At 50.8% G+C, this 26935-nt stretch overlaps 1 protein-coding gene across 2 annotated transcripts in view; it reads right to left on the bottom strand.

Moving 5' to 3' along the window:
- SGSM1 (small G protein signaling modulator 1) overlaps nucleotides 1–26935 on the bottom strand; it is an 89066-nt gene that overhangs the window by 29506 nt on the left and 32625 nt on the right. Inside the window, exons 4-16 of one of the 2 annotated variants that reach the window (XM_045887439.3) lie at nucleotides 24705–24867; nucleotides 22999–23151; nucleotides 20022–20089; nucleotides 19596–19741; nucleotides 19331–19462; nucleotides 15358–15482; nucleotides 11883–11950; nucleotides 10656–10819; nucleotides 10133–10265; nucleotides 6626–6790; nucleotides 4603–4741; nucleotides 2213–2277; nucleotides 50–195 (exon numbers count right to left, since the gene is read on the bottom strand). In XM_045887439.3, the coding sequence (XP_045743395.1) occupies nucleotides 50–195; nucleotides 2213–2277; nucleotides 4603–4741; nucleotides 6626–6790; nucleotides 10133–10265; nucleotides 10656–10819; nucleotides 11883–11950; nucleotides 15358–15482; nucleotides 19331–19462; nucleotides 19596–19741; nucleotides 20022–20089; nucleotides 22999–23151; nucleotides 24705–24867 (1667 nt within the window). The remainder of the gene's footprint in view (nucleotides 1–49; nucleotides 196–2212; nucleotides 2278–4602; nucleotides 4742–6625; nucleotides 6791–10132; nucleotides 10266–10655; nucleotides 10820–11882; nucleotides 11951–15357; nucleotides 15483–19330; nucleotides 19463–19595; nucleotides 19742–20021; nucleotides 20090–22998; nucleotides 23152–24704; nucleotides 24868–26935) is intronic. The other variant, XM_045887440.3, reaches the window with a different exon arrangement.

The raw sequence follows: 26935 nt of genomic DNA, 5'->3' as shown, positions 1-26935 counted from the left end.
GGTCCCCCCAGCTCTGCCCCACCACAGGCTGAGCCAGGCCAAGGCTTACTGTGCTGTCCTGAAGGTACCGCTCCCAGATCCTGGCCGTTAGCCCGTGCCCAGCATCACAGGGCGAGTCCGGAGACACGATCATGTGATTGACCAGGGCTGACAGGTGGGTCCTCACGGTGGACAGGTGTCTGCAGTAGGCAAGCCCTGGAGAGGGAGGGAGGGAAGCCATCATCCACCATCCAACCTACCTTGCCTTGTCTCACGGATCTCAAAGCACTGCCCTGCCTGCAATCCTCGTGAACCCTCATGACCTGGAAAGTCCCATCATCCCTCTCTTCCAGACGAGGAATGGGGCTCCGAGGGGCAAAATCCCTTGCTGGCTTGACCGCTTAATAGTTGTGTGAGCCTGGGGACGTCCAATCACCTTTCTCAGCCTGGGCCAGGGTGACATTACCTCTTCTGCCAGAAGCCAAGGCATTTAATCCATGGGCAGGAGGCAGTAAGTGACCCCACAGGCTCACTGTGCCTCTGGGTGCCTCCAACCCATCCCAAGAGAGACGGAGGATGGCAGAGGTGGACGACTTGTGTTCAAAGTGCAGCCGGATAAAGAAGGCCCTGGGAGATGCACCTGGTTTGCTTTCAAAGATGGCCCTGCATTCTTAAATGAATGCCTGCCAACCTGCTGCCCTTCAGCTGGGCACGTGGAGGGCACAGTGCCTGGTACACGGAGATACTTAGCAAATGCTGGCCTGTGTCTGCTCTGTGCCCCCTCCCTCTGGCTCTCCCTTATCAACTCCTAGAGAGGACCCTGGGCCTTCCGGAGCCCGAGGACTGGCCCCTACCAGCAATGAGGAGGATGAGGGAGAAGAGGAAAAGGAGGGGGAGGAGGGAGAGGAGGGAGAGGGAGAAGAGGAGGAGATGGCTAACACTTACACAAGCACATACTACGTGCCAGGGAGCTGCCCAGAGCTCACATACTTAACTCACTAAATTCTCATGACAACCATATAAAACAGGTACCTTCTCCATCTTATAGATGGGGATACTGAGGCACAGACTGCTTCTGTCTCTTGCCCAGGTCACACTGCTAGGAAGTGCAGAGTTGGTATTTGAACCCAAGCTGCATAGCGCCAGAACCCGGGCTCTCAACCACCATCAGGGATGAGCCATTGAATGCGGTAACACTGTTGAAGATCCATCTCGACCCCCAACCCGTCCTCCAGGAAGCTCTTCCATTTGGGTCCCATAAATACGCATCCAGGGCCTGCTCCACGCCAGGCCCTGCATTAGGCACCGGGGATGGGTGATAACAGGCAAAAACCTTGACCTTGGGAGCCCACGCTCCCCCTGTCTCTCCAGTCGCTCGGGCACATGGCTGGCACTGCTATTCTGCAGGCCCACGCAGGATGCATTAACACTTTTCTAGAATCCCTGACATATCGTCTCCCCCATCTAGGCTGGGAGGCGGGGAAAATAAAACGTGCTAAGAATCAACACAGCAGAGTGAAAAACAACAGCAGCAGCGGCGGCCTTTGGGTCAGGCAGGCCTAGGTTTGAGTCCCAGCTCGGTCCTGTATGAGCTGTGTGACCTTGGACAAGTTACTCTGCCTCCTTGTGCCTTAGTTTCCCCATGTGTTAAATGGAAATAATCAGAATACCTGTATTTAAGTTTTAATTTTTAACTTCTCCTTACTATATGTTAAGAAAAAAAAGAAGAAGAAGAAGAAGGTAGCGGGAGGGGAAGAATGAAGCGGGGCAAATCGGAGGGGTAGACGAACCATGAGAGACGATGGACTCTGAGAAACTTCTCCTTACTCTTCTGCTTCTGCCCATACATAGGTGAGGGGAGCCCACTTGTACTGAGCACCCATGACATGTAACGCCAGGTGCCAGGGGCTTTATACATGCTTCTCATTTAATTCTGAGAACGAACCCTCCTAGGTGGGCACCAAGGATGCAATGGTGACTAACCACAGCCCTGCTACCGAGGAGCCCCGTCGTTGGCTGTCCTCTCTGAGAGCCCAGAGATAAAATTTATGCCCAGTCTCTGGTTGAGGAAGTTCAGGCTCCGAGAAGTCCGCGTAACTTCACTAACACTAGACACATCTGAGCGGAGGTTCCCGTGCCAGAGCCAGGCTCCTTCCCCCAATGCAGAGGCCATACGACAGGCATTCGAGAAACACGCCCGTAGACCACAATGGCAAATGAGGCCGATACGCACATCCATAGAAGGCTCTGGAAAGGATCTGGTACTTCATGTTGTCACAGAGGAGCTTCAGCGGGGCCCTGCAGGTGGAGGAAGAGAGGATACTTAGAAAAGACCATACAGAGCCCACGTTTGCTGGAGGAACTCAGCTCGTTACCTGTAGGGGGCAGATTAAAACCAGCCAGCCAAGGGGACTCTGGGGGGACTACTGTTTCTACCCATACCGCCACTTCTCCTATCAGCTTTGGGGTCACTCTCTCCCCAGCTCTCTGCGGTTTGGATGGGGCTGATTCGACCCAGTACAAGACTCAGGCTAGAGTCACAGGCACTGGGTAAGAGGTGGCCATGTGATCCAACCTGAGCCAAGGAGAATGAGCCCCAGACTCATTTTGTTGGAACTCCAGGGAAATTCACACTCTTCTCTCTGCTCGAGGTCCTAAGCCAGAGGGATGTAGGGCGGCGGCTGCTGGGATCCAGGTCTGCCCCTGCATAGGAACGGCCTGCCTGAGAATGAAAGTATCACGGTGGCAGTCAGAGGCAAGAGCTGAACAAACAGAGATTTGTGTTCTGAGCGTCTGGAGCCAACAGTGCCTGAAGTCATCACACCTCTAGGCTCCTCAGTTCTGTCGAGATTTTCTTTTGTATTTGAACCAGTCTGAAGTGGTTTTCTGTCACTTGCACAAAGAGTTCGGACTTCCGAAGTGAGCCAGCTAAACCAAACTGAGCCGAACCGGGACTCAGAGTCTGGCTGACTGCGAGGTAGGTGATGCCTCAGAGCTTCTTCTTGCGTGGGAATTGGGGGGGGGGGGGCGCTGTTTTGGCTGAAAGAGGAAAGGGGAGAAAGGCCCCAGCACTGTTGGGGAAATCAAGGACTGCTGATGGGAGTGTTCTGCATCCTTGCAGAGAGCAGAGTGGAGGAATATCTGCATATTTTTTTCTCAGGACATCCTGGGGACACCCAGGAAATCTCAAAAAGACAAGAGGGAGGCATGGCTAAAGTACTCCAGTTACACACATGGAGGCGTTAAACATTAAAATCACCCTCATTGTGCCCTCAGGTTGGTGGGGCTCAGGCTTGCTCAGTTTACCTAAGAACAGCATAACACAGCTGTCCCACAGTGGACTTGGCCATTTGAAAGGTGGTGAGCTCCCCGTCACTACAGGTGTGTAAGCAGATGCCATGAGAGGGGATACTAGGTTAGAACAGCGTTTTTCAATGGCCCATGGACCACAGCCCAAGAATCACTTGGAATTTCTCCAATGTGCAGATTCCTGGGCCCCGCACAGACCTACTCAATCAGGACCCCTAAGGAAGTTGTCTCGGAACCAGTGTCACCTCCCCCGGTGATTCTGATGCACACAGACATGAGAGATTCTCTGGTTACAAGAGTGCTTCTCAAACTGAAAAGTGTGCACATGATCTTAGGATCCTGTTAAATGCAGATTCTGCTTCTGGACCACGTGCTGAAAGGCAGGCCTTAGATGACTGCAAAAATGTGATGTCAGCTCCCACCCCTTAAGCTCCTATGGCTGAAGACTGGACCACCCACTGGGCCAGAGGCCCGGCATGGAAAAAGGGATTCCATTATCCCCAGCCAGGCCACGTGGCATCAGCTGAGAAACAAGATAAGTCCTATTATTGCACTGAGTAGCCCTGAAGACACACGAGATCTATGGGCCAGGAAAGAGATGATCTGGGGATCGAACTTTATCCAATAAAATAAGAAGCATCACTTACTGAGCATTGCCAGGTGCTGGGTCCCACCTGCTGGCCATGTTAAACCAGTATCTGATTTGTCCTTACAATAGCTATACAAAGCAAGCATTTGTATTCCCATTCGGCACAGGAGCAAACTGAGGCACGTGTGGTTGGCAGTGAGTAGTATTTTTAGTTTCTGCCTTCCAGGAGCATGATAGGACTGCGCTTCATGGCCTGTGGTGGATGGGGTCAATGAGGCGGGAGCAGAAAGAGTATGTGCTGCATTCAGAGTGGAGCATTTCATTGTCGTGCAGGCGCCCCAGAGCTGCCTTTCCCTCTTTCACTGTGACTGGGAATATTCGAGATGGTGTGGCTCCATCAGCCAGGCCCTTTAATGTGGAGCAAGCAGAGCCCCCAGCCGACCCACGATAGACACACAGAATGCACGATGAATCAACCTTTGTTGTACTGAGCCACTGAGATTTCAGGACTGTTTGTTACTGCAACATAACCTTGGTTATCCTGACTGATACATGGAAGGAAGCTCCTATAGCTAGGACTTCACAAGGCTAGGATTTAACCCAGACCTCGATGATTCCATAGCTTATGTTCCTCCTCTGAATTCAGTCCTGGGCAAGAAATGGGCATCTATAAATCTTTGGCAAATCCTTCCATACCCTCCGCCCACAGATTAAGCCCCTCATACCTCTCATGGTTGCACCCATTGGATGAGCCACCATCGGCCAAGCCACTCTGTGAACAGGATGAGCAGGAGGACTTCCGGGGGCTGGGTTGCCATAGGGGCGGTAGGTTGCTCACGGAGACATCCATCAGGTCCTGGGGGACTGTGATGGACACGAGGGATGGAGCAAGAGCCCCGGTTAAGTCTATGTGGGTCACAGAAACCTCATCCCAAAGCAAGCAGCTCGCCCCTTAGGCCAGCACAGGGACAGGGAAAGACCCTGAATGTGATAGTCGGAGACAGCGACCCCAATCATTATCTGACCCAGACCTTTGAGCCCACCTGATCCAGTGAAAGCCACCACCAAGATCTGGGGCCCTCAGCAGACAGGCAGAGCTGATGACAGCTGAAGAGAGAGGAAGAAGTGGGGCATGGGGGGAAAGAGAGAGAGAGAGAGACAAGAGCCAAGGAAAGAGACCCAGTCCCAGAGCAGGAGGCTGAGCCTCACCATGTTGTCATTCAAGTGTCCTCACAGGAGGCTGACAAGAAGGAAGAGGAGCCTGCTGGGGGCTTCTGGGGAAGGTTGATGGTCCTGAGTCCCCAGAGATAGACTCTCTGGGAGAGAGAGTCTCTAGTGGGGAGACAGAAGGGAGCCTAACTCAACACATGAGGCAGGGCACCCAAGGGCAAGGGACTCAATGGAGTTCCTGCTGATGAGGCCACCTGCACCATCCATCATCCTGAGCCATATGGCTCTTCCACCAACGGGTCTCAAGCAGGTGGGCGACTCCCACCCAGAATCATGCGGCGGGGAGAGGGGCGCTTGTTAAAAAGCCATATGCCTGTATCCCACCCCCAACCTCCTGGAGATACAGCCTTAAGTCTGTATAGCAAAAAACAATCCTGATAACAGCAGCACGTTCGAGAACCAAGAGGCCATGACCGATCTCCTAACACGCGTACTGGTGACTCCTGATCACCGGCTCCCAGGATACAGCACTTAGAGTTTCCCTCACTGCCTTCTCTCCCAGCTCCATGGAAACCACCCCGTCTGCAGAGCTGCAGGACAAACACAACGGTGACTCACACATTACACAATTTCTGCCGTTAACTTCCTAGCCTCTTGGCAGTTCCAGACAGGTGCAAAAATTTTATTTTCTCCAGGACAGGGCTCGGTAAACATTTTCAGTCACGGGCCAGGCAGTAAACATTTTAGGGTTTGTGAACCACTTGGCCGTGGTCATAAACCACTCCACTTTGCCGTCAGAATGCAAAAGAGCCATCCACAAGATGCAAACACGTGAGCACGGCTATGTTCCAATAAAACTTTATTTATGGACACTGAAATCTGAGTTTCATATCATTTTTCACAGGTTGCAAATATTACTCTGCTTTGGATTTTTGTCAATCACTAAAAAAAAAAAAAAAAATGTAAAAACCGTTCTTAGCTCATGGGTAGTACTGAATGCAGTTGGCTCCGGCCCGTGGGCCCTAGGTTGCCAAGTCCTGGCCTAGGAGATTGAGAAGGGTGCACATCTGCCCCATAGGCCATCCCCCCTCAAGGATGACTGGCAATCCCTGGCCTGTTCCCTCGGGCTGCAAGGTGGGGGGAGTTGTGGACCCAGGGCCACTTGTCATCAGAGCTCAGGGGCTGACAGGGGCAGCCCTACCCACGGATAATGCAGAAAGCTCCTCCCCAAGCTGACTCACTGATGAGCTGGCCAAGAAAGACCAGTGAGCCCCTGTAAAATGTTCTAGAAAAGCATCCCCAGTTCTCCGCCAATCTCAGGGAAGCACTGATCGGTTTCAGCAAGGTGCGGCCAGTATGCCTTGGCCCCAGCCCCTCACACTCCACCGGCATCACCAGTGGACCCCTTCCTTACAGATCCCACAACACTCTAAGCTGCATCCTGCCACGTGGAGGCTGGACAGCGTGAGGGCATCGTTTGTCTCCCACTTCCCTCGCCCGGGGGACCAAGACTCAAATGACAACATGGCAGAGGTGGCCAGCACCCAGCCCTAGGCGTGGGAGGAGCCCAGACATTACTGGGGGGCTGTAGCTTCAGGTCCGGCCTGGGGAAGGTGGCGTCCCATCTGGCTCGCGCCCACTGACCGCCCCTGGCCACCACCAGCACGGACCGGCCGGCAGGAACCACCGTCCAGGCGGGGCTCTCCGAGTCGGGGGCAGTGCTGCCCAGGGAGTCAGGAACAACTTGAGACAAAAAACAAAAAGCACCAGTGAAATGAAATGTCTGGGGTGGGCAGAACACTGAAACAGCCAAGGAACCCACTCCTCGGGGCTCTACCTTTCCTCTGCCCAGTTCTGCCCAGCTCCCATGTACTGTGTTGGCTTCGAGGAAGAAAGAATGCCTGATGCTTATAAAACGCCCTACTATGTGCTGGTTGCTGTGCAGGCATGGGATTGCTTTATCATCCTACCCCGTAGGGGATGCACCTCTTCTCCCATTCTGCAGAAGGGGAAACTGAGGCTCAGAATGACAACTGTACTTAACCACCCACAGCCCCAGCAGGTGGTATTTGGCGTTAACAGCTCTTTCTGACCAAGGTCCCCTTTCTCTTTCTGCTATCATTTACTGAGAGCAAGTACTACTATTATCCCCTTTCACAGATTTGGAAACTGAAGCACAGATGTAAGCATCATGCCCAATACCATCCAGCGAACAAACAGTGGAGCTGGGATTCCGACCCAGGGCATCAGACCCCAAGACCTTATTCATACTCTCCTGACTGATATCCCCGCAACATCATCCATGCTCTATCTAGACCAGCAGTTCTCAACTGGGGCAATTCTGGCTCCTCAAGGACATTTGGCGATGTCTGGAGACATTTTTTGTCATGATAACCTGAGAGTTTGCTAGATGTAACTGGCATCTATCCAGTGGGTAGAGGCCAGGGATGCTGCTTACCTTCCTATAATGCACAAGACACCCCCCCCCCAAACACACAATTATTCAGTCCAATATGTCAACCCTGCCCTAGACCAGCTCTGTTCAATAGGAATCCACCCTGAGTCACATGCTTAATTTAGAAGTTTCTAGTAGCCACACTAAAAGGGGGAAAAGAAACAGATGAAATCAATTTCAACAATATATTCTGTTTAACCCAGTGTATCCCTAATGTTACCATTTTAACATAGAGTCAATATAAAATTACTGGTGAGATGTTTTTTGCATTCTTTTCTGTTGTTGTTCCAAAATCTTCAGAATGCAGTGTGTCTTTTACACTTAATGCACATCTCCATTCGAACTCGCTGCACTTCAAGTGCTGGGGAGCCGCACGCGGCTCACGCCTACCACGCCAGATGGTACAGACAGTCCCAGCAACGCAGGAGTCTGAAAATGCCCTGCTCTGACTCTGAACCTGTCTCCATGTTTCAGAACTTGTCTCTGCCTCTGTGCACAAGGACCAGGTGGTGAAGAGAGAGGCAAGAAGACACGGAGAGGGGGGTTAGAACCGTTTATGGCCACATCATCCCTCCCCACAGGGCCAAAGTCTTCTCTTATTACTTAAAGCAGGCATCTGCAAACTTTGTCTATAAAGGGCCAGATAGTAAATATTTTTGGCTTTGTGGGCCACACGGTCCCTGTCACAACAATCCCACTCCGTTGCTATGGTGTGAAAGCAGCCATACACAATATGGATAGGAATGGGCGTGGCTATACTCCAATAAAACTTTATTTACAAAAATAGGCAGTGGGCCAAATTTGGACCACAGGAAGGAGTTTGCCCATTTCTGATTTAGACACTTCTTCAGAAAGGACTTCCTTGTTCTCAAAGATGAAAACCATACATGATTGTGTTAAGCTCTGTGGGGCTCAGGCCCCTAAAAAAAATCAACCAAGGATGGATGGGGCACCACTGCCATGTGGGCTGAATCTGAGCTTGGGGATGAAGCGGGTGAAACCACAATATCCCCACATCCGGGTCAAAACAATCCGCCAGGAGTGGTTGTGAGAGGCAGTCCCTGGAGCCAGGGCACCCGGGTTTAAATTCCAACCACACTGCGGATGAGCTGTGCTACTCTGGGCCAGTTTCTTAACCTTTCTGTGCCTCGATCTCCTCTTCTGAAGAACGGGGGTTGGTGAGGACACTGGCACCTCCCTAGGAGGGCGGTGGTGAGGATTAAATTAGTTACAACTTTGGAGAGACAAAGGCGGGCTTGGCACACAGTAGCACTTCACACGTGGTACCTATTACTCACTGAGCATCCGTCAAGCATTTCACATTAGGTGACTGACACATCATCACACTGACTCCTCAGAATAGGATCCTGGCTGGGGAGGTGCTGTTCTCCCCATTCTACAGACAAGGAAATGAGGTCTGGAGAGGGCAAGTCACTTGGCCACACTGCAGGGGCAGAGGTGAACGCAGGGATGTGCGCTTTTCTCAACCGAGGGCGATTTTGCTCCCAGACGGCACCTGGCAGCGCCTGGAGACATTTCTGGTTGTCACCACTTGGTGGCGAGGGTGGGGGCAGATCTGCTACTTGGCGGTTAGCTGGGGGAGACCCGGGATGCTGCCTGACATTCTACAAGCCGCCAAGCCTGCCCCGCACCCCTGATCCAATTCAGCGGGGGATGAGAGCCGGAGCATGAACTGGCCTGGCACGGTTAGCCCACCCTTGCCAGGAGGACATCTGCTTTCAAGAGAGTCTCTTGGGGCCCGGCTGTGGTCACTAAAGCAAGGGGAGGCTCAGAGCCGTTATCCATCAAATGGAACAACCGGGCTGCCAAAGGTTAAATAAAATGGGGTGGACAGAAGGAACCTACAGCTTAATATCGCATTGCTGAACAGACATCCATACGGTGCCTAATAAATGCCAGGCCTCTTTTGGAGAACTTTGCAAACATTAGCTCATTTAACCCTCGCGATGACCCCGTGGTAATGACGACCGTGACGGCAACAGCCTGCGTTAACCAAGCATCTACACCAGGGCAGCTGCGGTGCAAAGTGCTGGACGTACACGTAGCGTCCCGTGTGCCGCCTCCAGTGCTTTGCTTCCCCTCCGCAGTTTTCACGGTCATTTACTGAGGGTCTACTGTGTGCGGGACTTTATGCTACAGACTTGACGTTGGTCAGCTCTGTAGCTCATCAAATCCTGACAATATAGCTAAGTAAAAGAACAACAGTGTGATAGAGGCTAAAATGTACGTGTTCTGTGCCAAGAGCCTTATCTCATTTAATCCCCACAAGGGCCCTATGACACAGGTGCTGTGAACATCCCCATTTTGCAGATGGGGAAACCAAGACACAGAGGGTGAAGTGACCTGCCTCTCTGGACCAGGATTTCAGAGGCCACGGCCAGTACCCCAGGCCACCTCCTGGTCAGGTGCATCTTTATTAAGCCAAGTAGCACGTGGTTCTCATTTGGGGGGGACCGAGACACTAACTTCCGGGTTTCAGGTCCTCCCCCTGCCCCCCCCCCATTGGCCCCAGAGTCCAGACCACTTGTCTTCTAATCCCAGACACCTGGAATCATTTTCCTAAGCAGCTAACCGGTGGATCCAGGGGGCCCAGAGATGGGGCAGCTTACCAAATTCAGACTGCATGCCGGGGTAGATGATCCTGAACACGTAATCTGTGGCCTCGTCGTCTTCCTTATCTGAAGACGTGGACTCGGCGGAACCCTGAGGGCTTCGCTTGCGCAGTTTGGGAAATACTTTGCCCTGAAAGAACGTGTCCCATTGCACAGTCCTTGGGATACACCTGTCCCCACAGTCTGCACAGCCTGAGGGTTTCAGTGGGGTATGTATGTGCTCACAAAGCCATGTAAGGATCCACACTTCCCAGGATGACCACTCCCCAGGCGCCTGGGTGGCTCAGTCGGTTAAGCATCTGCCTCTTGATTTCGGCTCAGGTCATGATCTCAGCGTTGGGAGATTGAGCCCCGAGTTTCGGGCTCCACGCTAGGCTGGGGGGGATTCTCCCTCTCACCTGCCCCTTCCCCACCCCACTTGTGCACGTGCACACGCTCCTCTCTCTCTCTTAAAAAAAAATGTACACTCCCCATGGCTGACCCCCACTCCAGCCTCCCTGGGTCCCCTGCGATCACTCACCTTTCCCCGCTGAGACCAGAGTGGAGGGTCCAGCTGCCCATGAGGGAGCAGCCCATTTTCCAGGCATGAGAGGAACTGCAGGAGGTGCCCTCCCTTGGGGAAGCGGAAGGGCGGCCTCTGGATCCCGTCCTGGCTGACCAGCACCACTGTCCCACCGCTGTCCACTGCCACCATGACCCAGCCAGAGAAGACCCAGCAGGAAGTCACTATGAGGCATGGGGATGGGGCCCTCCCGGCACACACATCCCCCCAGGCATGCCAAGCCAGACCCACGGACCTGCTCCAAGACTCTGGGAAAGGCCTGGGCAGAAGGTCAGGGGCAGTTTTTACCTCCCCTGAGCCTATTAAATCCCCCCTGCCATGGTCGCTGACCGGGCAGTACAGGACTCGGTCCAGAAGAGTATGGTTGGCCCCCGTGAAGTCACCCACCAAAGGGAAATGATGTCCCTAAACATCCGATGTCCCTCAAGCACGCTCTACGAATCAACCTGACCTATTTTTGTATGGAGGCTTTCAGACCTATAGCTACTCAGGGCAGTATCTGACTTGCTGGCACGTATTGAGCACTTACTGTATGTAAGCACAGCACATTAAAGGCAGTGTCTTATTGGAATACTCAGAATAGACCTATGAGGTTTATCTATTATTGTCTATTTTACAAATGATGGAACCAAGGCTCAGAGAGGCTATGTAATTTTCCCAGGGCTGCACAGTAGGGCCTGGATCTGAACCCAGGTCTGTCTCACTAAATAAGCTTAATGTTTTGTGCCTTGGTGGGGCATGGATCCCTTTCTACAGCAGGATGGCCTTCTGCTTGTTCTAAATGTACCTTCTCTGAGCTTTAAGGGAGAACTCCATTCATTAATCCCAGATCTTCAGAGCATAGGCTTTGGAATGACAAAGACCTGATTTCAAGTCCAAACTCAGGAGCTTCCAGGCTGTGTGACTTCGTGCCAAGCTGTTTAGAGCCCTGCTTGGCACATCACAGGAGCTCAATACGTGTCAGCAGCTAACACCATGGGTTTGATGCTGAGCTCTTATCATACGTCATAGGATGTTCACGACAACGCCAGGAGTAGGTGCTGTTGTGATTCCATTTTACAGATGGGGAAACCGAGGCTCAGCGAGAAGTCACTTATTTGAGGCTGCACAGGTAATAAGGAGGTGGGGCCAGGCAGGGGAGCCAGGAGGAACACCCCAGCCCCGTGCTCCCCCCACGGTCCCCACCTTGCTGGTGGCAGTGCAGGTACACAATCTCCTCTAGACGGATGGTCATGGCATAGTCCCAGTAGACACTAGAAGGGGAGGGATGGTTAGGTCCGCAGGATGCTTGCTCACCTCATCGTGGCAAAGGGCCCAGGAGACCAGAAGACCACACCCATGGGCTCCTGCACCCTCCTCACTAGGACCCATCTGTCCCTAACATCTGTATTCCAGGCTTCCCTGAATCTATCTCCCCTTCTTCTGGTCCCAGCACCCCAATTTTCTAAGGAACTCTCCTCCCTTCCCCCCAGTCCATGTGGCTGAGGCTGAGTCCACCCACCCTCTATGCCAGGATTCCAGGAATGGCCATCTGACTCTGGCATATTCCACTGTTCCAGCCACAGTGATTGGTTCAGGGATGGCCCCGTGACCCAAGCAGAACCAATGAGGCTCAACTGTTGGAGTCATGTTAGAATAAACTGGGGAAAGGACGCTCCTTTCTGCTAGGAGAGTAGAGGCAAAGATGACAGAAGTCTGGAAATGGGGGGGGCATGGCAAGAAAAAGGCTGCCTGGCAATGGTGTCCACAGGAAAGCAGAACCAAGAGATGGGAAGAGTTCAGGTCCTTATTGTTTGTGTCCCTGGATCCAGCCATGCCTGAAGCCACAACCCCAGAACTTTTCAGTTCGTGGGAGCTAATGCTTAAGTCAACCTGAGTTTGGTTCCCTGTCACTGGTATCTAGAGTCTTGACTCAGACCCCAATGCCAGGCCACCATGCGTCCATATGGTTAGAATAGCCATTCAAAGCTTTGATCCTACAGTTCCCAGCAGTGTGACTTGAGGGCTTCTATTGAGTCTGAGTTTCCTCCTCTGTAAAATGGGGGTGATAATAATTACCCACTGAAGAGTGCTTCTGTGATGATTAAGTGGAATCATGTATTTGAAGAGCTCAACAGAGTGCTAATATGTTAAAAAAGAACTGGGTTAATGATCCCTGTGCTGACATACTTAAGGTTTTCCCTTTCGAGCTCAAAGCCTACAGCTGTCCTGCAACAGATCACTTTCCCCCTTAGATGACCATGGAGGTGGGGCTCACAGGAACCGGGGTTTTGTGTGGTCAGGGGAATACACTGAGCAGGTGTCCTTCAGATCTTGCTGTGGGGGGGCAGAGCTGACCAACAGCTTCAGAAGCTGCCCCCTGGATCCACCAACACGTTTGAACCAAGGCCACACTTCCCTTGGGCTGCTCTCAGCCAGGACTGAGCACATGGGGGTGCTAGTGTGGGCCTACTCCTGCAGGATAGGGGTACTCCAGAATAAGGGTTAACTTTAGCCCAGGGACTCCCAATGGATCTGGCTGAACATTCTAAGAACTGCAGCATCTGAGACTCTTCCTCTCCTTCCTTCTTTCCCCTCCCTGTTCACAGGGATCAGACCAGCTTCATGGTCTGAATGTCCTGCCCGCCTCCTCTGCTCTTCCCTTTCATCCTGCACAGATGCCTCTCACATTACAGCTCTCTCGCATGTCTAACTCTGTCCGCACCTGCATCTTGGGAGGACCCGAACCAACACAGGCTTCAAGGTCAGACTTCAAATCCCACTTCCACCAACTGTACAGAATCAGTCCCTTCTCCTCTCTGGGCCTCAGTTTCCCTAGCTGCAACACGAGGAAGTTGGAAGAGAAGCTCTCTAAGGGACCTTCCTGCACTGGTCTGCACCAGAGTCAGCCTTGCCAGGGCCCATGGAGTGAACGTCCTCGGAGGGCAGCCAAGTACACGAGGGTTTTCAGAGTAGCAGCCTCTATGGAGCCCCGTGCATGCGAGTCTCAGCCAGGAGGCCCTTCCCCAGACTCCCACATCATGCCCATCACCTAGGGTGACAGTGGTCTGTTTTCTCCTGTCTCCCCGAGAGGTGCTGAACTGGACAGCGACTGGGTTTTGCTCACATCTGCAAGATGTTCAGAGAATATTCACAGTTAATGGTGAATGCCCTACGGCGCCCAATAAACAAAGCAACTCTCCAACTACCACCAGACACCAGCAAGGAGGAGCTGTGGCCCCAGTTCCTTTGGAGCTGTGTAACTTGACACCGACAGCCTCCGGGTTCCAGCCTCCCGCCTAAAGGCTTTACCTGCATTTCGCACAGACTCTTTCCTGTATGCCTATGCGGAGGTTCCATTACCACATCCCCATTTTACATCGGATAAACAAACTGAGGCTCGGGAAGGTGAAGCTCACTGTCCAAGATCACTCAGCTGGGAAGGAGCAAGAGCTGAGCTTCTGTTTTCGTTTTACATGTTTTAACAGCTTCCTAGAGTAGAACTGCTGGGTCACGTGGTATTTAGCACAGTGCCTAGCACATTGCAGGTGCTCCGTTAATATCTGATGAACGAATCCAGGTCCCCTGACTTCCCTGTTTTGTTTCACAGAGATTATCTGAGCACTGACTTCGTGCCAGGATGGGTGGCAGGTGCTGGACAGGACATGAGCGCGAAAGATTCCTTGCCTTCACGGAAATGAGGTCTAGAACGCAACAGTGGGTATATAGGTGGGCACAGATGTATTACGTGAGCATGATTTTATAAATGCTACGAAGGAGATTCAGGGCTCCGTGTGATCCAAATTCAGCTGGGAAGTCAGGGAAGGGCCAGGGTTTAAGATGAATAGGGCTGAAATAACCGTCCCGGGCAAAGGGCATCTCCTCAGCCCCACACTGTTCCTCGGGGAGGGTTCCTTGATCAGAAACTCTGGAGTCTGGCAGGAGCTGAGTTATGTGGCCCAGCCTAAAACGGACTGTACCTCCCATTGACCGTCTCTGCAGACAGATGGCCACCTCTGCACAGGAAGTGCTCAGCTTAGAGAACAGCAATAATCATATCAAGGCCTGGGGTTCCTCACACTGAAGCCTAACATGAAACAGAACACGGTAATGGTGTTCTGCTTCTGTCCCGTGAAAAGAGCCTTTATTTTATATCTAGCTGCCAGGACTCCTCAAGCTGAAATAATCAGGCTGGCCACACTTGGCACAGTGCCTTCCCTCTGCTTGTGTTCCTTCTAGGGCCCTTCCCTAATTGTGCTGGAAGAGGGGGTTGCAGCAGGGAATCGCTGGTTTCTGAGTTTCTTCGGAGTATGACCCCAAAGCCTTTGCTGAGCCTTACAGATTGCAGGGTATCACAGGGAGACGCAGCCCCAGACCAGATGCCCACCAACCAACGTCTCCCGCTTCCCTTCTTGACTGAGTGACGAGAAGGGAGGCTGTGGATGGGGGAATATTTGCCATTGGCAGGCTTCCCAGACCTTTGTTAAGATTTCTCCCCCTGGGTGTGTTGACCAGGGTTTGCCTAACTCCCATGCCCTAAGATTCTTCTAGCTGGTTTCTAGATCCTCCCAATGAGCTACCCAAGCAGCTGCAACAACCAGACCGAGCAGTGGGCCAGGGCACGAAGGACAGAGCACAAACTTCCCCGTGTCAAGGGTAGAAGAGGGACCTGGCGCCCTACCTCTTCTCATAGTCCAGGTCCCCCATCGACCCGTTCATCAGCTGGTTAGGCGTCCATTTCAAGGTCATGACGTCAGCTGTCTGGTGCAGGGACAGGTACCCTGGCACAGCTTCCATATCATCCCTCTGCAGAGAGAGGGTGCAGGCTTGGTCAAAGTGCCAGAGTCCCAGGGATCACGGACCCCAGCCCATCTGACTTGGGAGGCATAATCAGAACCAAGAGGTTGGGGTCATGCCTTCCAAGGCCATGGCCATTTGGAAGATCCTGCCTTCCAGGTTGCCATGCTAAGCAAAGCAGTTTGTAACCAACCCCCAGGATGGGTTCTGTAGATCCAGCTATGAAAGCTGTCTGCCCGCCTCCCCTCACTTCCATACTTCCACCTCCCCACCTCAACCAAGGTCCAGGGGCCCTGCTGCAAGGGTGGGGTTGGTGGCTCTTTAGAATCAGGAAGGGGCTCTACCCCTCTTCAACACCACCCTCTCCTTCACAGAAGGCATTTATCTGGCATCATTTTGGCCAGTCTGAAGGGAGAAAAAGAGGGCAGCTGAGCTCTATGTCCCATCCACAGAAATTTTCCAGAATCCCCCTCCCCAAATACCCAGACCATACTCCCTGACCAGCAGCCTGCAGAGCTTCTCACCTGCTCACTCTGCTTTATCCCAAGTGGGGTGTAAGGGAGGGCAGTCAAGCCTCACACACAGAGGAGGCAACTTCTCCACCAAATTCACTGAACAACATGTGGAGATGGACAGCTGACATTTACTGAGCACCTAGTGCATGCACCAAGCATGGCTCGGCATCATGCACAAGGTCCCCACTTAACCACACATGTCCACAGCCCCATGATGGAGCACTATTTCATGAATGGCTTTCACATTTTAATGGACCTGAAATGGGGATGCGTCTGCTAATGAGTGGCATCTCACGATCATGACATAGTGGTCACTGCCTGATCTCATGCAAACTCGGGCCTAGCTGTTCAGACGCTGTTACTTCAATTCAGTTTTTTGGGGTTTTTTTAAGATTTTATTTATTTATTTGACAGGGAGAGAGAGAGAGCGCATGCACGCGCACCAGCAGGGTGAGCTCCCCGCTGAGCAAGGAGCCCGACTCGGGGCTCGATCCCAGGACCTGGGTTCATGACCTGAGCCAAAGGCAGATGCCCAACCGACAGAGCCAGCCAGGTGCCCCCTCCATTCAGTTTCAAGCTTGGTTGTTACTTTGCGTGTGGAATTACAGGTGCTATTTTAAATGTCTTCAGAAAAGATCAGACAGATTCATGTTTGAATCAGAAGGTGACTGTGCAGGCAGAAAGGCTGGTAACAGAGCAGAAGGGCAATGATGGGATATTGGCAAAGCAGAGACACCATTCACTGCTGCACAGACACCCACAATTCCAGATGGTCTTGCGAAGCAACAACCAAGTGCACACATTTGCGCGAAATACTGCACCTCCAATGCTCTTGATCAGAGGTCAGCAAACTTCCTACAAAGGGTCAGAGAGGAAACAATTCTGGCTCTCTGAGCCATACAGGCTCCGTTGCAAGCAGTCCACTCTCCATTACAGCCTGAAAGCAGCCATACACGATACGTAATGGGCAGGGCTGCGTTACAATAAAGCTTTATTTACAAAAACAGGCAGAGCACTGCATTTGGCCCGTAGGCTATACAGTTTGTTGACCCCTTCTTTTGAAGGCACAGAAGACAATATTTGGTGGAAAAATATAGACAGTGATGTCTCTAAGTCAAAAGTGACATGAAGATTCAACCCTAAAATGTGAAGAAGTTTTAAGACTATCTTAACTAATGAATGTCAATTACATGTTCCCTTGGGGCGCCTGGGTGGCTCAGTCGGTGAAACATCTGCCTTCTGCTCAGGTCATGAGCCCAGGGTCCTAAGATCGAGTCCCATGTGAGGGTTCCCTGCTCAGCGGGGAGCCTGCTTCTCCCTCTCCCTCTGCCTGCCACTCCCCCTGTTTGTGCTGCCTCTCTCTGTCACTATTTCTGTCTGTCTCTGTGTGTCAAATAAATAAATAAAATCTTTTTAAATAATGATATGTTCCCTTGTGTGCAGTTACAAGTATAATACATGATTAAAAAAAAAAGTATATCCAAATAAAGTCTCAAAGAGCTCTTTCAAAAAGTGTAAAATAGAATCGTGGATCACCACATCAAAAACTAATGATATATCGTATGGTGACTAACGTAACAATAAAATAAAATTTTTAAAAAAGTGTAAAATAAAATTTCCAAGTAGTGAGAAAACATTTTATATAACCTAATAGCATTTTTTACTTCCTGATGGTTATGTTTAAAAATGGGACGTCTTAAATTCGCAGCTTCTTAGATCTGAGGAGATAGGATCTTATACCCACTGTGATGGGGATACTAAGGCTCAGAGGGAGAAGTGACTTGCTCAGGGTCACCCAGTGATTGCAACTGTGACCATAGAGCCGGAGTGGTCAGCAGCTCTCCCTCTGCTTCCTCCTAACCAAACCCAAATACCACACTGATCCAGGTGGTCTCGGGAAGGGAATAGCAAAGGGGATATCTTTTGCTTGAGGGCAGGGGCTTCATGTGCCTTGCTCACCACCCATCTCTGGGGCCTGGACCAGTCCTGGGGCATAGAAGGTAACTGATAAATGACACAGACTCTCACAGTGGGCAGCCTGAATTCAAAGCATAACTTTGCCCCTTCCTCCCCACTGTGCACACCTCAGTGTTATCACCTTTGATAAGACTCCTTGCCTCAAATGGTTGTTGTGAGCTTTAAATGAGTTAGTACAGTTAAAAGCACTTAGCATGGTGTCTGACACATAGGAAGTGCTCCATAAATATTAACCATGAAGATGTTTATCTTGATATCCTAAGCATCTAGTTCATAGAAGGTTCAGTATAAATATCTGCTGAATGAGTGAGTGATAACAAGAGAGAAAGGATGGATAGACAGCTGGGTGGACAGGTGAGTGGAGAGATGGACTGGAAGATAAATGGACAGATAGTTGGATAGACAGGTGGATGAATGGGTAGATGCATGTAAAGATGGGTGGGTGGATGGATGGATAGACATGTAAAGATGGGTAGAGGGATGGAGGAATGAATGGATAGGTAGATGGGTGGAAGGAAGTAAAGATGGGTAGATGGATGGGTAGATGACTGAATGGATGGATATAAAGACAGATGGATGAACAGATAGATGTAAAGATGGGTTGATGGATGGATATAAAGATAGGTGGATAGATATGTGGATGGATGGATGGATGGGTAGATAGAAGGAAATGTCATATGGATGAATGGATGAGAGATGGAGTACTAGCAGATGAATGAAGAGACAGGTATGTGGATAGGTGGACGGATGAATGCATGGATGAATGGACAGATGTAAAGGGGGTGGATGGATGAATAGTTGGATGGATGGATGCATGGATGGATGGATAGAAGGAAATGTTGTTACCTGGATAAATGGATGAGAGATGGACTGCTAGTAGATGAAGGTGATGTAGATGTAGATGTAGATGGACTACTAGCAGATGAAGTAAAGGCTTCAAGAGATAGGTATGTGGGTAGGTGGATGGATGAATGCATGGATGAATGACTGAATGGATAGATGTAAAGAGGGGTGGATGGATGAATAGTTGGATGGATGGATAGATGAATGGATGGATATAAAGATGGATGGATAGATAGATGTAAAGATGGGTAGATGAATGGATGGATGGGTGAATGACTGAATGGATGGATATAAAGATGAATGGATCGATGAATAGTTGGATGGATGGATGGATAGATAGAAGGAAATGTTGTCACATGGATGAATGGGAATGAAGAGACAGGTATGTGGGTGGGTGGATGGATGGATGGATGGATGAGCAACCTGGAGCCAGAGGGAACTCCTCCTCTATAACCTGAAGACAGACCCCCCCCACACCCCGCCCGCCACCCGTGGAAGAGCTGGGCCCAAGATCTCTCTCACCGGCTGAACCAGAACATTGTTCTTGCCGTAGAGCAGCGTGGCCCGGGAGTTCTGATGCAGGGACTCTACGTAGTCACGGGCAGAGAGGGACGGTCGGTCGTCCATGCTGCCACTCGAATGCCTCTTCTGGATCTGGCCGTGAGAGAGGGGGTGGAGGGTGAGGCTTGGGGTGACCCTCAGGGCCCCACTCCATTCCCCACCTCCACACCAAATCTGGAACCCAGCCCAGCTCCCGCCCAGGGCCCCGCAGCCCACCCCTACTCACACAGAGGGCCGGACGCTTGGTGGGGGAGTCCTGGCGCAGGTGTGAGCTGTGGATTCGGTGCCTCTGCACCAGCTCATCCGCCGAGGGATCGGTCCAGAAGTGGTCCGCAGTCTTCATCTTGGTGTACTCCAGGGCACAGGGTCCCACTGCGGGGCATACGGGGGCTGGGAATCCAGAGCCCCAGGGCGGTCCACCCTCCCATCTACCCCCTCCCCCGCCCCCGCCGGTGGGCCACCCATTTCACCGTTTCTCCCCTCCAGCTGGTGAGTACGCCCCACGGGCCTCCTAAGGAGAGGCCAGCACCATACCCGGGGGAGTCAGAGCCGGGGAGCAGGTACTGTTTGATGGAGGAGGCTGGAGGGAGATGATGCACCAGTGAGCAGAGCCCAGGGACCCAGAGGAAGCTCAGAGCACTGGACCACTTACCCAACAAAGACGCAAGGATGGGGCCGTCCACCGGGTCCATCAGGAGGGCTTCCTTCTCGTAGTACTTGCTAGCGAGAGAAAAGGACAGGCAGGTTTGGATGGCGACCGGCAGAGGGCGCACAATGGACTCTGACCTGGTGGTTAAGAGCAGACTGTGTCCCGTCTCCCTCTTGTCACCTCTCTGAGCCTCAGATGCCCCATCTATAAGATGGGTGTAATAAAAATAGATCTCCTAGGGCTGTTGGAAGGCTTTCTGAGAGAGACAACAGATGTGAGGCACTTAGCACCGTGCTTGGCCCGTAACTGCTTAATACATGGCTGTATGATACAGCCTGAATGAGAGTAACAGGAATAATGACTACAGAGTGGCTCCTGGCTGGTTCTATCGACTTCGACCACATCTTCCATTTCAGATGGCAAATCGCTTAGGGGCTCGGATGTTGTCTGCCCTTCTAATGTTACTGAGGCAACAAGATGCTTTTTAGCTGTGGTGTGCCCCGAAAAGCTGTCTTAATAGGACTTCCTGCCCAGACAACTAGTGTGGATGCTGCTGGCCTGATGTGCTCAAGAGCGCCCCCTGGCTCCTGGGTCTTCAAAATAACTTGTGATGCGGGCGATACAATGTTTGTGCTGTTTTTTTGTTTGTTTGTTTCTTTGTTTGAGTTGTGTAGTGGTTTCTAATTCTTTGCCAACTCCTACAATCTAGAAACAGAGTTCTAGAGTTGGAAAAGACCTTGTTCTACCCTCCTGAGGGGTCTCAGGCTCAGAGAGGGGAAATGACTTGTTGGAGGCCACACAGCAGGTGAATGTAGGTTACATCCAGCCAGCCTGGCTCTTCCCATCCTACAGCAGGGGGTGAAGAACACAGGATCGGGAGGGAGACAGACTGAGTGGGTGCCAGGCTCGGCCATTCCCACTCTCGCTGTGTGTCCCTGGGCAGGTAACTACCTTCTCTGAGCTTCAGTGTCCTCAGCTGTAAAATGGGAAGAATGACAAAACTCACCTGCCCAGGCTGCTGGGAGGATTAAATGTTGACCTGCTTGTACAGCAACAGCACAGACTCTGCCACCAGGAAGTTCTTGTGAAATGGTGGCAACATCACTGTAATTTTACCCCAGAGGAATCTTCGATTCACCAGAATATTGGCTGCAGCAGAACTGACAGCCCTGTACATGCTCAGCAGCAAGTTTATACGTTTTGGCGTCAGATCTGAAGATAAGGCTTCAAGACACTTTCCACTCTGCCACGCCGTTTCCATTCCAAAATTCAGCCCAGTTACCTGATCATAAGCCTTGGGAATACGGCCTTTAAAAATAGCAGGTAGGATTGGGAACAAGATGTGACCATCAACGGTGGTCCAAGGGAGCTCCTTTGGGGTGATAGGTTTTGCTGGACCGGTTCTGTGTTCTGACTGTGGTGTTGGTTATATACAAAACTATACGTGTGTTAAAATTCCATAGAACTATACAGAAAAAAAAAATGAGTGTATGTAAAAACTAGCGAAATCCAAAAAAATTTTGTTGTTCAGTTAACAGTATTTTACCAACGGCAATCTCCTATTTTGATCCTTGTACTGTGGTTATGGAGGATGTTATCACCAAGGGTAGAGGAGACTCTCTGTACTAATGTTACAACTTCTATGTGAATCTAAACAAATAAGTGTGATGAAGAAAGAGGTTGGCATTATTGCTGAAATAAATCGCTAATTCCTTTGACTAACTTATTCAGCAGAAAACACAAGGTCATATGCCAAAGGCAATAACTACAGACGCCCTGAACCCATGCTAGGGCAGAGATGTGTCACGATTTACTAGAAGATGAAGAGATTAATTGGACTCCAGGGCCTGGATTTCTTCCAGTTCCTCTCCTGCCTCCCGGCCTTTGCACCTGCTGTTCCCTCTGCTGGGAACACTCTTTCTCACACCCCTTTTCCTGGTAATGCCTACATGTCCTTCAAATGGAAGTTTAATGCTATGTCTTCCAGGACACTTTCCCTGACCACCCAGAGGAGATTAGACACCACCCACCTGGCTTGGAATATTCATCATATCTTATCCCAATTACTAGTTATCTGTTTTCCCTGCTACAATACGAGGTTCATGAGAAGAAGCGCTTTGCTCTATGCTTTCATACATATTTTCCTAGCAAACAGGCAGAGAATAAAAGATAATCATAATACCCATTGCATGTGAAGATGCGGTTAAACAGGCACTTTCATACACCAAGAGATGAGGAGATTCTCAGATATTTCCCTCATATTCTCCCTCTCTCCTTCTCTCTCTGGTTGGAAAGGAGTACTGGCCATGAAGAGTCTTTTCATTCTTCACTGGCTCCCCCATGCTCTTAGCATAACATCCAAGCTTTGAACATGACAGTTGAGACCAACGTATCCCCAACATCTAGGTTAGTGGCTGGCACATGGTAGGCGCTCATTAAATATTTACTGGATGAATGAATGAATGTACGGGTGCTTGTCAAGAGGGCTCATACTATAAAACCTTTACACCAGGTTGATCTGAGCTAGAAGAGAAAATGGAAAAAAGTATCATTATTTCTAAAATGCTGTGTACTCACTAACTCCCCTTCTCACTTCTTCTTCAGAATGGCAGCAATCCCTGTCCCATTTACCAAATGAAAGCAGAGACAGAGGAGCTAAATGACTCCTCTAGGGCCATAGTTAGCAAGAAGACCGTAGGCTTAACTCATGGAAGAAGAAAGATGCCTAAGATTGTAAGATCCTACACTCCACTCCAAATCTGAAGATCCTGCATTGACAGTAAGCACCTGAATTGTCCCAAGGTTCTAAACTAGGCTAATTCGGAGGCAAACATCCAGACCGCCTTTACTTACTCTCTTTCAAATCAAGTGCACATCAAGGGGGAGAAAACAAAGCTGCTTTCCGCAATAGGTTGCAATTCCCAAGAGGGCCAGCAGGTGGCGGCAGAGCACACACAGGCGTCTGGTCTTTCCGGCTCACCTGCTGTTTTCCACCAGGTAATGCACGATTTTGTCCAGCACCTTCTCAAACAAGGCAGTGCGAATCCACAGGTGCTTGATGGCGAGTGGGGACAGGTTGGGCATCTTCGGCAGCTTCCGCACATTCTCCTGGAGGCCCTGGATCTGGTTTCGCCTGCCAGGCCAGTAAAGAAGGAGGATGAATATTCACAAAAGAGGAAATCCAACAGGACCAATATGCAAACGGCAAAATGTTCAACCTCTCTAGGAAATGAAGGAATGGCAACTAAAACAACAAGAGCCCTTATTGCTCCTGGCAAGTAGGTAAAGAGTTGAAAAAATCAATACCCAGCGAGCGTGAAGATGCTGTGAAACAGACACTTTCATAAACTGCTGATGGACAAGCCAGATGCTCACAGTGATATTTCTCTTCTCTTCCCCTCTCTTTCTCTCCCCGCTCTATCTGTCATGGATGAGCAACTGCATCAATGAATGAATGGTTCTCCCTTACCACCTGGCATGGGTATCTCTAATTCCTCCATTAGAAAATCACTCCCAATATTATGGAAGGCCCATGGAAATCCATCCCTTTAAGAAGTTATCAGCAAACACCTGGGAATTTAACAGGTGGATTGGAAGGCACCTGAAGACCATGTGGCCGAGGAGTCAGATTCCAAATGGGACTTGGCAATGCCAAAGCCACAGGATGGCCCATCATGCAGTTCTGGCCAGGGGCTCTGGGCTGGCATGGCCTGAAAGGCAAGACAAGGGCCATTTCCCATCCAGTGAAGTGAAGGGATCACCCACGGCAGAGACGGCAAACACGGCACGCATGCCTCTCTCTCTTGCCCAGAACAGACATGGCTAATCAATCCATACATTCTTTCCCACAAAATCTAACAGCAGCTCCAGAATCTTTTACAACAAGGTCCTTTGGGGCAGCGTCTAGCACAAACTAGAGCTGAAACCTATCTGTTATCCCGGACCAGGCCCCAGATGGAGGATTTGGCTGTACAGTTGGGACTCTGGGGGTGACTCTGGTGGAAGGTGTTCATGTACACACACTCAGGCCATGAGCCTCCCCCCAGTAAACACAATCAGCCCTTAAGACACGTGAGTGAAGTCACTGCTCCCCTTCAATGGTTGCCTCAATGTCACACCTGATCCATGCAGACAGTGACCATATTGGTTTCATTAAACTTTTGTCTTCCTGCATTCAGAATGGGGTCTGGCTCCCACGGGGCGCTTATTCTTTCAACAATCATTTCTTAAGCTTTTACCAGCTGCTGGGCACTGTCCAGGTACTGGGGACATAATGGGGAGTAACAGATTTTAGTTGTCTGTTCTCATGGAGTTCAGAGTCAAATGGGGGAGATAGACAAGAATCAAGTAAACAAATGAATGGGTAAATACAGGTGGTGATAACCAGAAAGAAGTAAATAGAGGGATGATCTAAAAGAGAAATGGGGTGAGGGTTGGAATTTATCCCTACCTGAGGGAAGGCCTGAATGATGACAAGGAACTAGCCACGGAAGATGAGGTATGTGAACTGGGTGGTGGGTACAGCATGTGCAAAGGCCCTGGGGTAGGAAAGAGTCTGGCGGGTTTGGGGAGCAGAAAGGAGAATGGAGAGAGTGCCAGGAGGTGCGGGTTCTCGCAGAGCTCAGAGAGGAGCATGCACCGTCCTCCGCGGGTGTGCCCTGCCCATACCCCATGTTCCGCACTCACGCGCTCTCGAGCAGCTGCTCCAGGTCCTGCACCTTGCGGCTCAGCTCCTCAGCCGGCGGGAAGTTCTTGCCCACTTTCATGAACAGAGCTGCAATCTTGTTGCTGCGCAGAAAGCCAGCCGCCCGCCGCCGCAGCCCATGCAGGACGCAGGCCTCCACAGCCGCTGCAGGGACACAACCATCGGTCAGCAGGCCCCGCCCTGCCCACGCTCCCCTGCACCCAGCTCAGCACTCCAGTCGTACAGAGAGCTGCGGGCCCCAGAATCACAAAATTTGTGAAAGCCTCATAGGGAAAAGCACATATGCCTCCTTACTTTCCCCTCCCTCAAAAGGGAGCAAGGGATCCTAGCAGTTAACCTGTGCTCGCTGCCCAAGGTCAGGCTGTCCACTCCCTCAAAAGGGAGGAAGAGAGCTTAGCAGTTAACCTGTGCTCACTGCCCAAGGTCAGGCTGTCCGTGTTCACGTCCTCTCCAGTGGATCTGAACCACACAACCAGTTGTGTGACCTTGGGCAACTACCTCCCCTGTGTCTCAGTTTCCTCATCTGTGAAATGGAGATAGTATGAACCTATGTCTTAAAAGGTTGCTGTTAGAATGAGGTGGAAAGGGGCGCCTGGGTGGCTCAGTCGGTTAAGCATCTGCCTTCGGCTCAGATCGTGATCTCGGGGTCTTGGGATCAAGCCCCATGTAGGGTTCCCTGCTCAGTAGCCCTCTCGCTCTCTCTCTCAAATAAATCTTTTTTTTTTTTTTTTTAAGAATAAGGTTGGAGAAAAATGCATGGAAAGCACTTCATGTAAAGTCTGGCGCATAGTAAGTGCTTTAGGAATATTAGCTATTACTCCTGCTGGTGAGGGAGGAGGGACTGGGACCACTGGACTGTCGAGCTTTATCTGGGTTAAAGAATCACATCAGGGGCACCTGGGTGGCTCAGTTGGTTAAGCGACTGCCTTCGGCTCAGATCATGATCCTGGAGTCCCGGGATCGAGTCCCGCATCGGGCTCCCTGCTTGGCAGGGAGTCTGCTTCTCCCTCTGACCCTCCTCCCTCTCGTGCTCTCTGTCTCTCATTCTCTCTGTCTCAAATAAATAAATAAAATCTTTAAAAAAAAAAAAAAGAATCATATCAACGTCATTACTGTGATCCCCGTAAGAGTTGACATTACGGATCTCATTCTATCTCTGCCACAGCCAAGAAAGAAAAAGAAAAGACCACCCCCGTTTTTCAGATGTGAAAACTGAGGCTGTAAGAGGTGAACTGAATTGCCCAGGGCCACCCGGCAAATGAGTGACAGAACCGGGATTCAAACCCAGGCCTGAGCCCAAGGTGTGCTCACAACACTTGTGCCTCCACGAAGAATCTGAAGAGGACTCAGTCATCACCTTCCCATGCCTGTGTTTCCCCTGGGTGGTAGCCTGGGCTCTACCACTAACCTGCTGTGTGACCTCCGGTAAATCACTTTCCCTCTCTGGGCCTTAGTGTTCCCTCCTGGGAAACAGTCCCTGTGTAGGCCATTCTGATGGCCCCAATCTTATTTCTGGTACTTTCAGCAGGCCTCTATTAACTATTTTCCCGCCTTCTGTCTTACACAGCAGACTGGGAGCTCACTCTGCTATGTAATAGGAGCATAATCAATGTCAATGGGAAAAGTGAGTCTATTGTTTTTTTTTTTTTTAAAGATTTTATTTATTTATTTGAGACAGAGAGAATGAGAGACAGAGAGCATGAGAGGGAGGAGGGTCAGAGGGAGAAGCAGACTCCCCGCCGAGCAGAGAGCCCGATGCGGGACTCAATCCCGGGACTCCAGGATCATGACCTGCGCCGAAGGCAGTCGCTTAACCAACTGAGCCACCCAGGCGCCCAAAAGTGAGTCTATTGTAAGAGCTATTTCTTATTGGGTATCTGCCGGGTGTCGGATCAGTGTTGAGGTTTACCTTACCTAATCCGGTGGAAAAACCCCATGAAGTGAGTGTTCTAGTTGCCGTCCCTCCACACAAGGAAAATGCCAGAAGTCCACGGTGAAGAGCCTGGCCGGGGTCATGTTGTGCACAAGGAGAAATACTGAGAAGTTTTTGGTTCAATTACTTGTTCTGGGGTATTTTTGATGTCGTTGTTGTTGTTAGTAATTACTTAGCTTTTTCTTTAATTACAATTTTTTTTCTTTAGATTTTATTTATTTGACAGAGAGATAGAGACAGCGAGAGAGGGAACACAGCAGGGAGAGTGGGAGAGGGAGG

Source organism: Mirounga angustirostris, unplaced genomic scaffold (assembly GCF_029215605.1).
Source record: "Mirounga angustirostris isolate CCGP_5_RB_7025 unplaced genomic scaffold, mMirAng1.0.hap1 SCAF_14, whole genome shotgun sequence".
Classification (NCBI taxonomy): Eukaryota; Metazoa; Chordata; class Mammalia; order Carnivora; family Phocidae; genus Mirounga; species Mirounga angustirostris.
The sequence above is the reverse complement of the archived record's forward strand: the minus strand, read 5'-3'. Positions and strand labels throughout refer to the sequence as shown.